This window comes from Argentina anserina, chromosome 6, assembly GCF_933775445.1.
Source record: "Argentina anserina chromosome 6, drPotAnse1.1, whole genome shotgun sequence".
NCBI classification, from domain to species: Eukaryota; Viridiplantae; Streptophyta; class Magnoliopsida; order Rosales; family Rosaceae; genus Argentina; species Argentina anserina.
This window is the reverse complement of record NC_065877.1, coordinates 1720879-1735776: the sequence shown is the minus strand read 5'-3', so window position 1 is coordinate 1735776 and position 14898 is coordinate 1720879. Positions and strand designations below refer to the sequence as shown.

General features: G+C 38.7%; 2 protein-coding genes across 3 annotated transcripts in view; one reads left to right on the top strand and one right to left on the bottom strand.

Moving 5' to 3' along the window:
- Positions 1-14898, top strand: part of LOC126800743 (elongation factor 2-like) — a 138644-nt gene that overhangs the window by 102348 nt on the left and 21398 nt on the right. The window lies entirely within an intron of this gene.
- Positions 419-8984, bottom strand: LOC126800744 (uncharacterized). 2 transcript variants are annotated; one of them, XM_050528153.1, is made up of 19 exons: positions 8883-8984; positions 8011-8120; positions 7632-7787; positions 7151-7216; positions 6954-7043; positions 5918-6223; positions 5642-5739; positions 5279-5314; positions 5026-5146; positions 4681-4917; positions 4502-4597; positions 4337-4402; positions 4166-4204; positions 3942-4076; positions 3356-3717; positions 2825-2918; positions 1508-1693; positions 1292-1410; positions 419-832 (listed from the first exon to the last, which is right to left on the bottom strand). In XM_050528153.1, exons 2-18 carry the CDS (start codon positions 8107-8109, stop codon positions 1312-1314), a joined length of 2286 nt encoding a protein of 761 aa, XP_050384110.1. In that variant the 5' UTR covers positions 8110-8120; positions 8883-8984; the 3' UTR covers positions 419-832; positions 1292-1311. The 2 variants fall into 2 exon arrangements, with proteins under 2 accessions (XP_050384110.1, XP_050384109.1); XM_050528152.1 differs by having other exon boundaries at positions 1316-1410.

Here is a 14898-nt window from a genome sequence, read left to right as displayed (position 1 = left end):
CTAGGAAAGAACTTTGATGAAACAGGTATCACGAAAGCCTAAACCGAGACTTGCAGCGATGTACAATCAGAAAATCCCACGGATGATGGGAATTCGTCGAACATGTCTCATTTTATTTGTTGCTTTCAGTTGTATGTTTCATGGCCATTTGTTATATGTAATGCGAAGAGGGTACCTGGTCATGTGGAGACCCATAAGCACAATTAAAGAACGTTATAAAATGCACAAATGAAACATACAGTAAGAAAAACATACAGTAACGGATGAAAGAAAAACAAAAGAGACTGGGCTACTGGGACTACCAGCCCGGGATGTTTAAGTAAAAATGGCAAGGCAAAATTGGGATTTACTTTAGTGTCCTCAAGAAATAAGAACTCCACTCTAGAGCGGTACACGAGGTATCTTTTTGGTCACGAGGTGAAAGGATAAGAAATCTGGAGCTGGGACCTTTTATTCCATGAAATAAATTATCGTCAAATAGTCCCTCCACATTAGAACATTCTATGTCTAAATATCATAACCAACAATACAAATCTACAAGACTTTCATCATCATATGTCTAATTCAGCTCTGTTCATTTCTCATCCAGTCAGAAACTCTTTATCAACTGCAATACGCCGACAATCAATTGACTAATTCGCAATGTCCAGCAAAGCTTGCATGTCAGCAATGTTGTTCAAAATTTATAATAGCAGCTGCCCCATGAACATGCAAACCAGAGCCTTCTCAGCAATTGGAGGATGCATGGATATGGTAATCAATCGGCTATCAGACTTTACAAGTGTTCTGATTACCATGTGTACCAGAAGAATCAAATATTTCTATTTATGACCTGCAAGTTTGAATATCAACAACAATGCATCAGGTATTGCCGCTACTGAAGTAAGGGCATACGCTACAGTCTGTAGCAGTGTTATAAAGATGAACACCAGAATAATGCATCTCAAAAGTCGATATTGTTTCTTTTTCACAATCATCCTCATTGTGTTCTGATGTGGAATAATAAATTAAGCTCCTCAGACAAGCAGCCACGCACATAACTATTATCCAAATGGACGTTTTAATGCCTAACAGCAGTAAATTGAACGATGGCACAGCCTCTTATAGTCCCATGTACGGAGAATTTAAGTTTTCAGGACTCAAGTTCATGATTTTCAATGGAGGTATTAAGAGCTAGAAAAATGTGTAGCCAAAGAAAAAGAGTGGAAACAATTGATTTTCAATGCTGTGACTGATGGCCAAAACGCGTAAATGAATTTCAAAAGGATAAGGCAAAAGCCCAAACCCTAACCTCCACAAAATTGTGCAAAATCACCTGCCCTGAACCACCCTGTAATTAAGAACCAGGTCCTCGGATTTCTTCCATACATACGCCCGTACTGTGGCTAAGCTCATGTCTGGGGATAAGACCTGCACATACACAGAAAAAGATGGTCAAACTTTTACAGGATAGTCTGAGTAAAACTGAAAGAGCGTATTTGACCGTCCAAAATGTTTGTCCACTTGCCTGATTGTTGCACAATATCTCTATAGAAGGTTTAAGCTTTTGCCATGGCTTCAATCCAGACCGAAAAGATCCATCTCCAATGACAGACAATGGCCCTCCAGCAAGACTAGGTGAAAATGTTGAGTCCGGATTTGCACTATCTAATGGTTTGTCCAGGACCATCTTTTCAACTACATAATTAACAACCTGCACACCAAAATAACAAATTGACCATACTGTATTTTAGAGTCTACCATACCCGCCAAAATTAACAAAACTAACTAAGTATACACAGACACACACACAAAAACAGTCTACAAAGACGAGTGGGCCAAAGAATACTTCATAGATAAACTAGGCACAAGGTCATATGGATAGAAGAGTGTTGGCACCCCTACTAGCATAGAGCTAGTATGGCATGCCACCGAGCATAAGCATCACTCTCTAGGCGGATCTACAAGTCACTATGTGGCTCAACCATGATATCAATAGCGTACCTCGTCATACAAACTTTCCAATGATAGTCGGAACTCACCAAGACACGACCGGGAAGTCACCTTTCCAACCTCATCAAGATGGCTCCATAGTAAGCCTAGAGGGGCACTTGTCCCACATTGAAGAATATGTAAATGAGAGGGGTTCCCTCACCTATAAAAGGGACCCCTCATCCCACTTAGAGGGGGGCGAACCACTACTTGTATGACTTAAGGCTATTTGCCTATACTAGTGGATTCAAGTGGATGTAGCCTACCCCAAGAGAGGGAGGTAAACCACTATACTTCTTGTGTCAAGCTAACCCTCATTGATAAGCTAACTAAGTGTATTAGCCTCCATGGTAAACTTAGGTTAACAGAGAGTGAACACTCATATGTATGTGTGGATGTGTGTGTGTTTCCTGAGGCATTCATATGCTCAAAAGTACGAGTTGCATTTGCAAACATTTTTTTTTTTTTAGTTTTCTTACTTTTGAAACAGATAGAATATATATATATATATATATATATATATAACCACACACAGATAGCGAATTTCATTTCTCGAACACAAACTCTGTGTGACAAATATAATATACAACCCCAAAGCTTTTATCTGAAAATTGAATTCTGGAGACAGACATTAACTTCATTTCAATGGTGACTACAGCAAATAAAGAAACAATGAAAAGTATTTTGATGTCAAGTGCAAACTTTAAAACAACCTACCCAACAGAACACATCAAGTTGACCAAACAATACTTCTCAATAGAAGCACCGGTCATCAATTTTATAAGCATGAAATTGACCTGACCAATTTTATAGAAGTAACAGTGGCACAACTACCAGAATTCCAATACTTTACCTTATGAATTCGTAGTATGCGAGGAGCACTTAGTTTTCCTTGTGTAAGGATCTGAACAGTTGAACCTTCACATGGATGTAGATAGAAACTGCACCTGTATAGATCACAGAAGAACTTACTTTCGAGAACAATAATAATGCTAAATTAGGCAACTATTTCAGAGTCTCAATTATTGTTAAGCCAAAGAATACTAGTGTTTCATTACCAAAATGAAAAATGAGCAACATATTGAAAAATAAATGTTCCGTGAAAATGGAAGGTAAACAGAAGACAAAGAAGTTGAGACAAGGATATATAAGAGAAAGGAACCAGGTAATAAAGGCTTTTCATAATGTAAAGAGCAATTCACAAGAAGATGCAGCTGTTAAGAAAATGATGGCACAAGTAAAATTACAACTGATGCACAAAATTTATAGCATTCTCAGGGAAGTATCTATTTTTGTTTTGTTTTAATATACCCCGTGCAAGTTGAATAAGAAATCGAAATTCCAGCCAGAACCAAGAGAGACACATGAAAAATTAGAAAGTTACTTTGTATTTTCTCTAGGAGGAAGGCGATTATTTAACACACAATCCAGACACCACCATGGGAAGTCCTTCTCATCTTCAGTTCCATCTAGATCAGTGATCTTCTTTCTCCACGGTCCTCCCTGAGAGCCCTCAGTGATGATAGAAGGAGGGGAAGCTGTAGACAATTCAAAAGGAGGATAGACCATTGAATCATTTTCGGCATTACCATCCGCCTCAATTCTTGAGTGGGTAATAATTCTGGGGGTACTTTCCTTTCCGGATGGCACATCCCCATTCGTTGAGGCTTGTGTTCCCAATCTTTGCTTTCTTTTCCCCAACCAATGAGCCAAGAGCCCTTTTAGGGTTTCTCGTGCCAAATTAACCTGCAGAATTACATGAAATAAATTCAATTCTGATACAACCACTTCTGTGGCTTGGGTAGGGTAAAGATCTCTCAATAAACTAGCACATTAGTTAAGCATCCTAGCACCTTTGCAGTACAAACTTAGTTAACATATAAAACATGAACTGTAAGACAATTCCCAGAACCCACTGAAAGAGGGGGAGCAGCAACTATAGAAACTATGGAGGTCAAGATGATATCTACCTTGTCATCTTCAGGCTTTCCTACAATATTAAGGTCTGCAGAATACATCTCTGCTGAAAAGCATTGTGGGGTATCCATATGTACAGATAAACTTCCAAGCCTGGTATCCACAGTGAACCATGCAGGAATGCTTACCTGAAACAGTAAAGCAGAAAGCATCAGTAATTCAGAAATAAAACCATCAGATGTATAAAGCTGGAATAACAGTAGAATATGAAGCTCACAGTCTCAAAAAGCTCTTCCTTCTTTTCCTCAAACGAGACCTGTATGATACACATTAAAAGGATAAATGCTTATGATGACCCTTTAAATGAACATTTAATTATAAATATATATATAAAAGAAAACTTGGTAAGAAATGCTTCCAGAGAAAGCATTGTATTAATATATATTACCTTTCCGAAATCCTCAATAACAACACCTCTAGTAATCTCCCACAGCTTCACCGAAGTAGCAGTATCCTAACAAAGTTACATTGGTTAATGAGATTGCACATCACAAAACTTGGACCGAATTCAACTCAAAACACATCAAAATAACATATGAGAAATCCGCATTACCTTTGTCAGGACATGACGTCTATTATTTAATATTTCATGTTGCACTATTCCAGGGGTTCCAGGAATTGTAAAGACTGGTTCTTTATAAACAGGGACCTGGACATTAATAAGCGAGCTTTAGAGCCCACAAGGACCCAAGAACAATATAATTATGAAATGGTCATCTAGTATGTACTTACTAGGGTAGATCCTTCTAAGGACACCCTTGCTCTTGAGAATGACAAATTCCCAGCCAAGAAAGCGCCACCTCTTTGGATAATTTTTTGAGGGTTGCGCCCCTCAGCAGGCCATCTATGAACTGAAGAATCTGTTGTTGCAACCCATATGCTATCATCATCTAAAGCCAACTGCAGAATGGGGTGTTCTCCTGTGCAAAGCAAAAGACTCTCTCTTGTGGCCAAGTCTGTCAAGTACAACTGAGAATATAAACAGAGTTAAGCATAAAATGATTAGCAACAATGTCCAACAGCCAAAGACGAAAGATGTCTGGTGGAACTCAAGTAGTAAGGAGGAACTGTACTCACAGAAAGGTCTCGCCCACCACTATATACATGACTAAACGTTGGGGTACTGGCAAGTGCCCAAACAGAATCTGTGTGCACCGCATAAGAATGCACACATCTTTGCTGACCAAGATCCCATAGTCTACAAAATAGACAGAAAATTAGGTAAAAAAACAGAGAAAGTACCAAATTACCTAATTATAACTAAGTAAATATTATTCATCTTGCATTTGAATGTTAATTATTTGTATGAGGAAATAGGTGAGTTATCAACCTAATCATTGAATCAGAAGATCCGGATAAGCAAAACCTGCAAAAGTGAAAGTTCAAATAGAATTTGGTCAGTGGACGAAAACAAAACAAAATTGCATGAAAACACAAGATAGAATAAATGACGGAACAATAGATCATTCTACTCAGAGATCATGGTCTAACTCGTATGCAAAATATATATGTTTTTTTATCATCAATAAAAGAAATTTCAAAAAATACTAGAAAGAGTAAAAGTCATATGCAAGTCAAATGGATTCAATTCAACAAACTTTGATTATGAAGAACTAAAATACAATTCATCTACAAGTAAATATCATATAAGGCGCTCAATGAAGGTACCCTATGAAGAGCAAATCCAACCAACCTGCCAGTAGAATCAAGAAGCAAAGCCCTGATATTATCTGTATGCCCTCTTAGTTTCATAGATTTTGAGCCACTTCTTGGGTCCCAAACACGCACAACCTAGAGGGAATCAAGATATTATTTACAGTTATTAACACTATTGCATTATCCTTGCACTAGAAAATTGAACGTTCTACAATCAATTTAGATCTTTTTTTTTTCTAAAGAGATTTTAGGTATGACCACAAGAAACAGAATAAAGTCAACATATAACCAAGCATGATCATCAGATTTTTACCTTCTCTGTTCCACCAGAGACAAGAAGTGATCCACTATCATTCATTGCCAATGCATACACTGATTCCTTGTGACCTTTGGCAGAGATTGGAACATATCCATGTGCTGGAGTTGTGTGCATAGAAATGCTGTTGCTAGAGCTGATAGTACGTAAACTTGTAATTGGTTGTGCATTTCCAGAACCATTGGTACCATTTGAACTATCTTCTTCCATAGAATCGCTTGATTTTGAGACCGGAGTAAGGGCTGCGTCGAGATCCCAAATGAATACCTCCCCTCCAAGTCCACCAGAGGCAACAACATTGCTCTAAAATGCATGACACTATAAAAGGATCAGAAACTTTCTTATTCAAAAGAAAAGAGAAATGCACTAAAAAGGAACAGATGCAAATAAAGAAAGACATAATTTTGGTCCGGGTCAAGCAGATGAAAAACATTTCAAATGAAGTACAACTCCCAGCCATATCGAGATTAACCAAACTAGAATGCCCCTAAACTGTATCACCAACGAAGCCTGAAAAGTGCCAAATATTTGCATCTCTTCCAAGGACAATTTATCTACTCCTCTCTTGATCTTCAAAAATTACTGTAGGTTACTTTTTCTTAGCAAAACAATAACTGCAGAGAGTGCACAATACCAATTATCATCTTCTGCAATCTGCATACCCAAAATATTCATCACCTAGACAAAAGGCCAATGTAATTGCATGTGAAAGTTTCTGTAAATTTGACTCAAATTATTTCAGATCCCCTGAGATGCATTAACTCTTTGTTTGTGGGAAGCCAGCAAATGCAACAGCAGTCTAAATTTAAGTCGAATGGTGATGTATAAGGTTGTGATCTATCTAATCCATGTTCCGCAGATATTAATATGGAATGATCTAATAATAAAATACTTATTATGTAGATTGTTTGATGCCTTTGAAAAAGCTACCAAAGTTAAATAAAAAGTAAATATACAATAGGAATACACCAACAAGAACCTTCCCCATTGAAGCAGATACTTTACTTGATCAGAAATTTGACAAGAAAATTACATTTTTCTCAGCAGCAGCAAGACAAGTGACGTAGTCAGAATGCTGACGAAGAGTTCTGGTACAAGTTCCATCTGACAAGCAATCCCACGTCTGTACAATTTAATGACAAAACAGTTACAATAAATAACAATTCAGGAACAGCCCAAAAGGAATGTATGATTTGCAAAAACCAACAACACACGTTAAGGCTAACAAACCTTTAGGGTGGTATCTGAAGAACAGGAAACAAGTGTATTATCCCCTGCAAGAACAGCATCATTAACCTGCACAACAGAAGCACTCTCTAGGTATAAGTTCATAACCTATGCATGCAGTGAAGTACATAAACTCAAATCACTTTCTCATACAGATAGTCAATGTTCGGTGGGGAAAAAAAAAAGAGTTTAGGGAAGCTACAGATTTGTAAACATGTGGCTTAAAACACAGACTACAAGATTGTAAACAATCTAAATTTCTTCTCTCTTTTTTTTTCATTCTGCTTTCTAACATTTACTAGGCTCATTGGAATGAAATGAATTACAATTTCCAGTTGAAAATTTGACTCCCTGTTACCTTGAAATGAGACACCTGAATTTCCATCATTATTGTTTTAGGGAAATAAAAACCATCACCATTTAAGCCTCTATCAAATTGCAAGTCCTGTCATATACTAGAATGCATTGGAAGGAAAATGAGTACCCAATCCACATGAGACTCGAAAGTTGCTGAGCAGGTAGCGGCATCTTCTGTCACACCCCATCTTTTAAGTGTTCCATCGCGACTCCCAGTAAATAGGTAATCAGACCCAGACTCTGATCCCTTCAATACAGCCAAACAGTTTATGCCTGCGCAATGCTGCAAACAGAGAAACCATTTAATATCAATGACTTAAAAACAATACCATGCTAAAAGTACATGAAGAAGAAAGAATATCTTGATGTTAAAAGGCAGATAAACATGTACAATATAATAGGACCCATATAATATACTCTGTGCACTTATATATCAAACAAAACAAAACTACTCAAAGTCAAGGCATATATTTTCAAAATAAGTATAGAGATACGAAATAACTCACCTTTCTGTCATCAGCATCACTCAACACATACGTTAACCGCTTCTCTTTACGAGGGCGACTAGAATTGGATGTGTTCCCAGCACTACCCACTCGGTGCATTGCAGACACAACTATAAGAGAAAGTAAACAAAAGAAAATAATCAACATAAAATTCCAATAGGGGGGACAAAAATCACGACTTCCTCAAAACAAGGAACCTCAGTCGTAAATTATACATATAAATAAATACATACGTAGTCCTTATGTTGCATAAACAGTTTCCTGATGGACTACAGGCACTTTCTCATTTAAATGAACAACCTAATGCAGTTACAACTTGGACCGGTTGATTAATTAGTCGAAAAGCTACTAAAGACTATGCTATTCGATAATTCGACCTCTCGCCGCTATCTAATGCTACCTAACACCAGTAACTACATCACTCAATGCTCACTAATCAACCAAAAGACTGCCTAAAAAGACCAAATGACACTCATCTGTGCCACAACAAACCTATAAAAAAAAGTTCCGATTAGCTTTAACAACTCAGCTTTATGTTAATACTACAACGCGAGCCGATCAATCTATTGCCACAGATTTGCAAAACCTAATCCGAAATTACAAATTAGAATCTAAGTGAGAAATAGTTAACCCCCCGCAGTAAAACGAAACAAAGACTCCGAGCTCGGTAAAACCTCATCGGAGATTAAACAGGAGAAGAGCAACCTTCATTGATCATATCACACGCAGCCAATCAGATCACTCCAGCTGTTTCTAATTACGAGCAAAATCGGCAGGACGAAAACAGACCTTGTTTTCATCCAAACGAAATTAAAAGTAAACTGAAAGGCTTTATGAATTTCATCGGAGAATAAGGGAATTGAATGACCGACCTTATCGATTCAGGGACGAATTTCTGAGCTGCTGTGTTCTTCTTCTTCTACTGTTCGCCGGAGTTTTTTTGAAGAGAGTGGAAATTTTCGGGTGTGGGTTTCGATTTTATTGTGGCTGGGTGGGTCGCTTTTGACTGGGTTTTGGTCCGGGGTAGTTTTGTCTTTTTGGTAGAGACTACGGTGGTGGGGGGAGTGGACTATACTCGCGGCAGGGAGACGCGTGCTCCGACTCTGTTTCTCTGGCAATTGGTGAGTTGTGTGGAGCCCGGCTTAGAAATGGGAGGTAATGTTCGGAACTTTGGATTAAATGGTAAATATTTTCATTAACTACAGTAGTTGAAAGAGATATTAACGAGGATGGGTATCTAGTGGCGGCACTAAAACCTTTCCAAAGAGCACGGCTCATGGTGAAGCTACGAAAGAGCCATCGTACTTAATGGTCGATAAATAACCACATGACACAAGTGGTTCAGTTGCTGAGAATTTTGGTGTGAGAATTTCTCACACTAATGTTCGAATTATGCGCGTCAACGCAAAGAGCGCAAAGATTAAAAAAAAAACAGAACATATTCAATAATAACAAGAGAGAGTACCAAATCCATTTAAATTCAATTTATTCTTAGTGGCTAGGGGGATGAAGCATTTTAACACGAACCCTCAGTGCATAATGGTTTCGGATCCCAATCATCTTCTTCCCGAAGCCAACAGAATCGCGCTTGAAGTCATGATGCCAAGAAATAACAAGTAATAGTGCCTGACATGTCACCGTCTTCCTCAGTCACGAAGGAGTTCGACAACAATTTTTCAAACGCCGATGAACCACTGATCTCGTTTTGGAGCTTGATATGTGATGTAAGAGATCTAAGTGACCTTGAAAAGTTTCGGCGGCAATGCAGGGTTTGAGGTCGGCGGAGAGGGTCAATGGTGGTATTAGATGGCAAGGGGTATCGAGCCTGAAATTGGTTTCAGAGGATTGGTGAGTTGTTGTCTCTCTCAGTCACAAATGGGTCGTCTTTCATACTCAAGCCCGAGAGAGAGGCAGTATAGAAATATAAGATTGGCATTGTAATTTTCTTAACATTTATAATAATTTTAATTTCTTCTTAAATAAATATAAAAAATTTAATTGAATGACAATCTTATAATTAAAAAAATAGATGACTAATTTATAATTTAGGGTGTCTAAATGAATATCTTTTCAAATATATATATATATATATATATATATATATATATATATCATGAGCTGGGTGGTGGCACCTAGTGCAAAATTTGATTTTTTTTTTTGGAGGGATTAGTGATGGCGAGAGAGAGTGCGGAATATTACAAGGAATGCTCAGTAGTAAAGACAAAACCAGCAAGTTTTTGCATGGTGGTGCAAACTACTGAAACTAGCTTGTGTACCTTCAAACCCCGGTAATACACTCCCTCTCTCAGCCTCTCTCATCTCATCTTTAACATTCTGCCCCTCACACTCTCTCTCTCTCAATTCATCCTCCTCTCCCACAATGACAAGATTGACAACTTTTTCCGTCTCTTTCACCGCCACCTCCATCGAAGCTCCTCCTTCCACCGTCACCGGTGAGAATATCAAGACATGGTTCTTGAGCTTCATTCAGGGCCGAGCCCCCTCGGATTTCATTCTTTTTGGCCCTCCACGACGGGATGTTTCACAGTATCATCCTGCTTATGGGTTGTCCGAACCAGTTTTGGACAATCAAACACTTCAATCTGTGAATATCAACCCCAGAGGTGCTCAGATGGACCTGAGGCTTCATCCTGGAGTCAAAGTCCCAACTCCAAACCAGAGAGGAGGTTTGCCCACTACTCAAGGACTGGACTTGGGGAAGTTGAATCTTCCTCCCCCTCCTCTATCTTCGGCGGGTCTGGCTAACCCGTCCATGTACCCGTAAGTCGTTGGTTTCCTTTTTTTCTTGAAAATACAACTTTGTTTTTCAATCAGATGAATTTCAAAAATTTCATTGATGTACAGACCTCTGCGTCCGGCTACGAGTCAGTCACAGGTGCCGTTTTTGGGCCAGTCACCGGTGCCGCTCTTGGGTCAGGTGTCGTTCGGCGGTCAGTCACCGGTGCCGTTTTTGGGTGAACCATCATCGGCGCAGTTCTTGGGTCAGGTGCCGTTCAGTGGTCAGTCACCGGTGTCGTTTTTGGGTGAATCATCATCGGCGCAGTTCGCTACTGGGAAAGTGTTCAAACCCGCCTTTCATTGTGAAAGTTTCAATTTTTATGTGTTTGAATGATGATACTATTGTGCGTGTGAAACTAAGCCCCGATTACTTGTGTTTCAATTATTTTCTGGCAGTGAGAATTTGCCAGTTTCGTCTGGCCCAATACTGCCACTTGCAGCTGCTGCTGGGGTATCGGCAAGCGAAATTGAGCAGGCTGCTTTAAGAGCTATGGGTGTTTCAGCTTTTGACAATCCCGAGGAGCCTAACTCGGATGATGAGGCGGCTCATCAGCTCCCTGAGACCACCGTAGAGCAGCTTATGGACGAGCTTGCCAGAGAAGTGAAGCGCAAGGAAAACCCAACACATGAGCATGAGCAGTCAGATAATAAGCGCCCGCGCGGTGATTGAAGGATTTGAAGCCCTGATGCAATCATGAGAGAGGAGCAATGGGTGATTGTGGTTACTGTGAACTATCTAGAACACTGGTTTTTGTTAAAAAGGACTTGCATTGCATCAAGTGTTTGCTGTTAAGCATAGTCAATTGTCAATAGCATCTGCAGAAGTGATGTTTGCAATTTGTGGCTTGTTTTCAATTATCTAGAACTGGTATTTCCGATGGCTTTCATTACATGATACTGCTATTGGATTTTTCATCATTACATCTGCACAAGTGATATGCATACGCTTTGTGGCTTGTTTTCAATTATCTAGAACTGGTTTTTGATATTTGTTTTTCTGGTAGAATGGCTTACATTACATGATACTGCTATTGGATTTTCATCTAGTGTTAGTTGTTGCTAATATGGTCAATTATTACATCTTCATAAGTGATATGTTTACAATTTGTGGCTTGTTTCAATTAACTAGAATTGGTTTTTGATTTTTTTTTGTTAGAATGCATGGCTTACATTACATGATACTACTGTTGGATTTCATCAAGTGTTAGTTGGTCAGCATATGGTCAATTATTGCATCTTCATAAGTAATATGCATACGCTTTGTGGCTTGATTATTCCTACACTGCTTTTTTATCACATCTGATATCAAGGAAAGCTCTGAGGACAATAGTTTTAGCACAAAGGTTTACAAGTTTGAACTACTCGCACAGATCATTGTTCCGATTGTAAAATAATCTGTGTAATCCTTTCAACTCATAGAAAGTTAGTAATGATCAGGGCACCATTCCCCATTGGGTTTGTTCTCATAGGCACTTGTTTAACAGTATTGGGGCAGCATCCAGTTGTGACCAGTGCACTCATTTTTAATGATGTTGCAATTTGTTCTCTCACTTGGGATATCCAGACTCGGCTACAAGGTCCCTACGTTGGTCTAGGAAAGGCATGACCATCCATGTTCTTAAAAGCAACCCATTGACAACTGATACAGTTCTTTTACTCCAAACAATTCACCTATGCACATCCTCTCCATCAATGTATGTTGGCACTTGGTAGACATTTAGCAGTTTCTCTCTATACTAGAATTAAGTTCTTCAAAGTTTAAACACCTTGATGTAAAGGCTTTAGTTTCGGTTGCAAATCGGGGTCTGGCGTGCATGTCGGTTTTCTTCTTCTTGTTATGAAATTCTGTCGTCAAAGGTTGCGATTTTGTGAGGTTCAGGGACCTGTTTAGAATCCATGTAATAACCCTAAATTTCAAACAATATTAGTTTGATTTGAATTCTATAAAATTTCGAATTTTAATTAGAATGAATGTGTTTGGTTGCGACGTTATTAAACGAGAAACGGAAACGTTCTCAGAACGTTTAATTTGAAAAACGTTACAATTCCGTAACGTTTATATCGACTTTTATTCCGTCACTCGGTTGCGAAAACTTCCTTCACGAAAGTTGTAGAGCTCGTCGATACGAGTTCGTGGATATGTGACGCGTTCGAATCGGACGTTGTATGTAAAAGTTATTCTTGACGGAAGTTAGTTTCCGATTTTAAGGGGGGTATAAAAGGACATTTTGTGAAGTAGGGTTTCTATTTTCAGAAACCCTCTTCTCTCTTCTCTCTCATCCCGCCGCTCTCAACTCTCTCTCTCCCCGATTTTCTTCTCTTCTCCCTCTCCGAAATTCTCCTCTTCGATTCGCCGTCTCCGAGCCGCCGTGACGTGCACCGCCCCACTCTACGTCGCCGCAAGGTCTCCCTCAGCCATCCTCCAGCCCGCTAGCTCGTGCCTCGCCGTCGTGAGATCGCAAGGACGCTGCAAAGTTTCTGCAGATTCCCTCCGCCGCTGCCAAGCTACTCCGGCGCTCCCCACGGCTCAATCGAGGTAAGGGATGAATGAATCGAGTTGTGGTGTTGATGTTGTTGGGTTTTTGAATGGATTTGTGGGAGTTTGAGGTGGGATGGGGGAGAGGGGTACCGCCGCCTAGAGGCGGCGCGTGAGGAGGCTAGGGATAGCCTAGGGGTAGTCGGAGGCCGTAGAAAGGTAGAGCAGGAAGAGAGAAGAAGTTTGGTGGTGGCGGTGGCGTGATACGCGCCGTGGTTAGCCTCGGCGCGTGGGCCCCACGCGCGGCCGCCGGCGAGTGGCGCGTGTACCCCACGCACCGCCACGTGCGGCGGTGTGAAAGTGTTTTCCGATAGGGGTATTTTGGTAATTTACTTAAATGTAAATGTAAATTTTATTTACTACGGTAAATGTAATTAAATTTTTACCTTCAGTAAATGTAAATATGAATTTCTTTCAGTAAATGTAAAAAGTAATTTGTAAAAGGTAATTAGTAAATTTTATTTACTGAGATTGTATTTACCTTTAAATAGTACGTATACGTACAGAAATACGTATTAATATTTATACGTACAGAAATACGTGTATAATATTTATACGTACAGAAATACGTATATAATATTTATACGTACAGAAATACGTATATAGTATTTATACGTACATAAAAACGTATTAATATTTATACGTACAGAAATACGTATATAATATTTATACGTACAGAAATACGTATTAATATTTATACGTACAGAAATACGTATATAATATTTATACGTACAGAATTACGTATATACTATTTATACGTACAGAAATACGTATTAATTGTATATTTGTACAGTAACCGTGAATAGTAACACTGAACAGTAACGTCGTAAAACCGAAAATTGCTGAACAGTAACCGATTATTACTGTCTCGGCATTTAAAGGTTTACGAAACGATTCTAAATTCTTTTCTTATCTTTTCAAGGTGATCGTTAAATCGAGGAAAGGAATTATCATCGGGAATTGTGGAATTACGCTCGAGTCGATAAGGTGAGTAAAATCTCACATATTTACGAATCTACCCTCGCGGTGATTCAAGATTTTTGCAAGAGTATTTAATAATGAATTACAACATGTATACAATTTAGTGGATTATATATATATACTGTATAATGGTAATAAGTGCATATATATATATAGTTCATTATATTATATACTGTTATTAATTCATTAGAAAAGATCATTTTGATGACAGAAGATTGTGTATTGAGCAAGTGTTGTGAAATATGACATGTATAAGATATAGTGGACTATATGTATATTGTATAAATGGTAAATAAGTACGAATATATATAGTTTGCTATATAATATACTGTTATGATTTTATTGTGAATGTATTGAGCATGTGATTTGGATTGGTACAATATGATGTGAGATTATTGTACGTGATTTTAACATTGTGATTGTTAAAATATTGATTTGTCTTCGGACGTGATTTGGTACAATATGATGTGAGATTATTGTACGTGTTTGGCAAGTCGGAACCTAGCCTTTGGCCGGGCGAAAGTTACGATACAGTTAGAGCTCTAGTCTGTCTGCCTTAGTACTGCATGTGA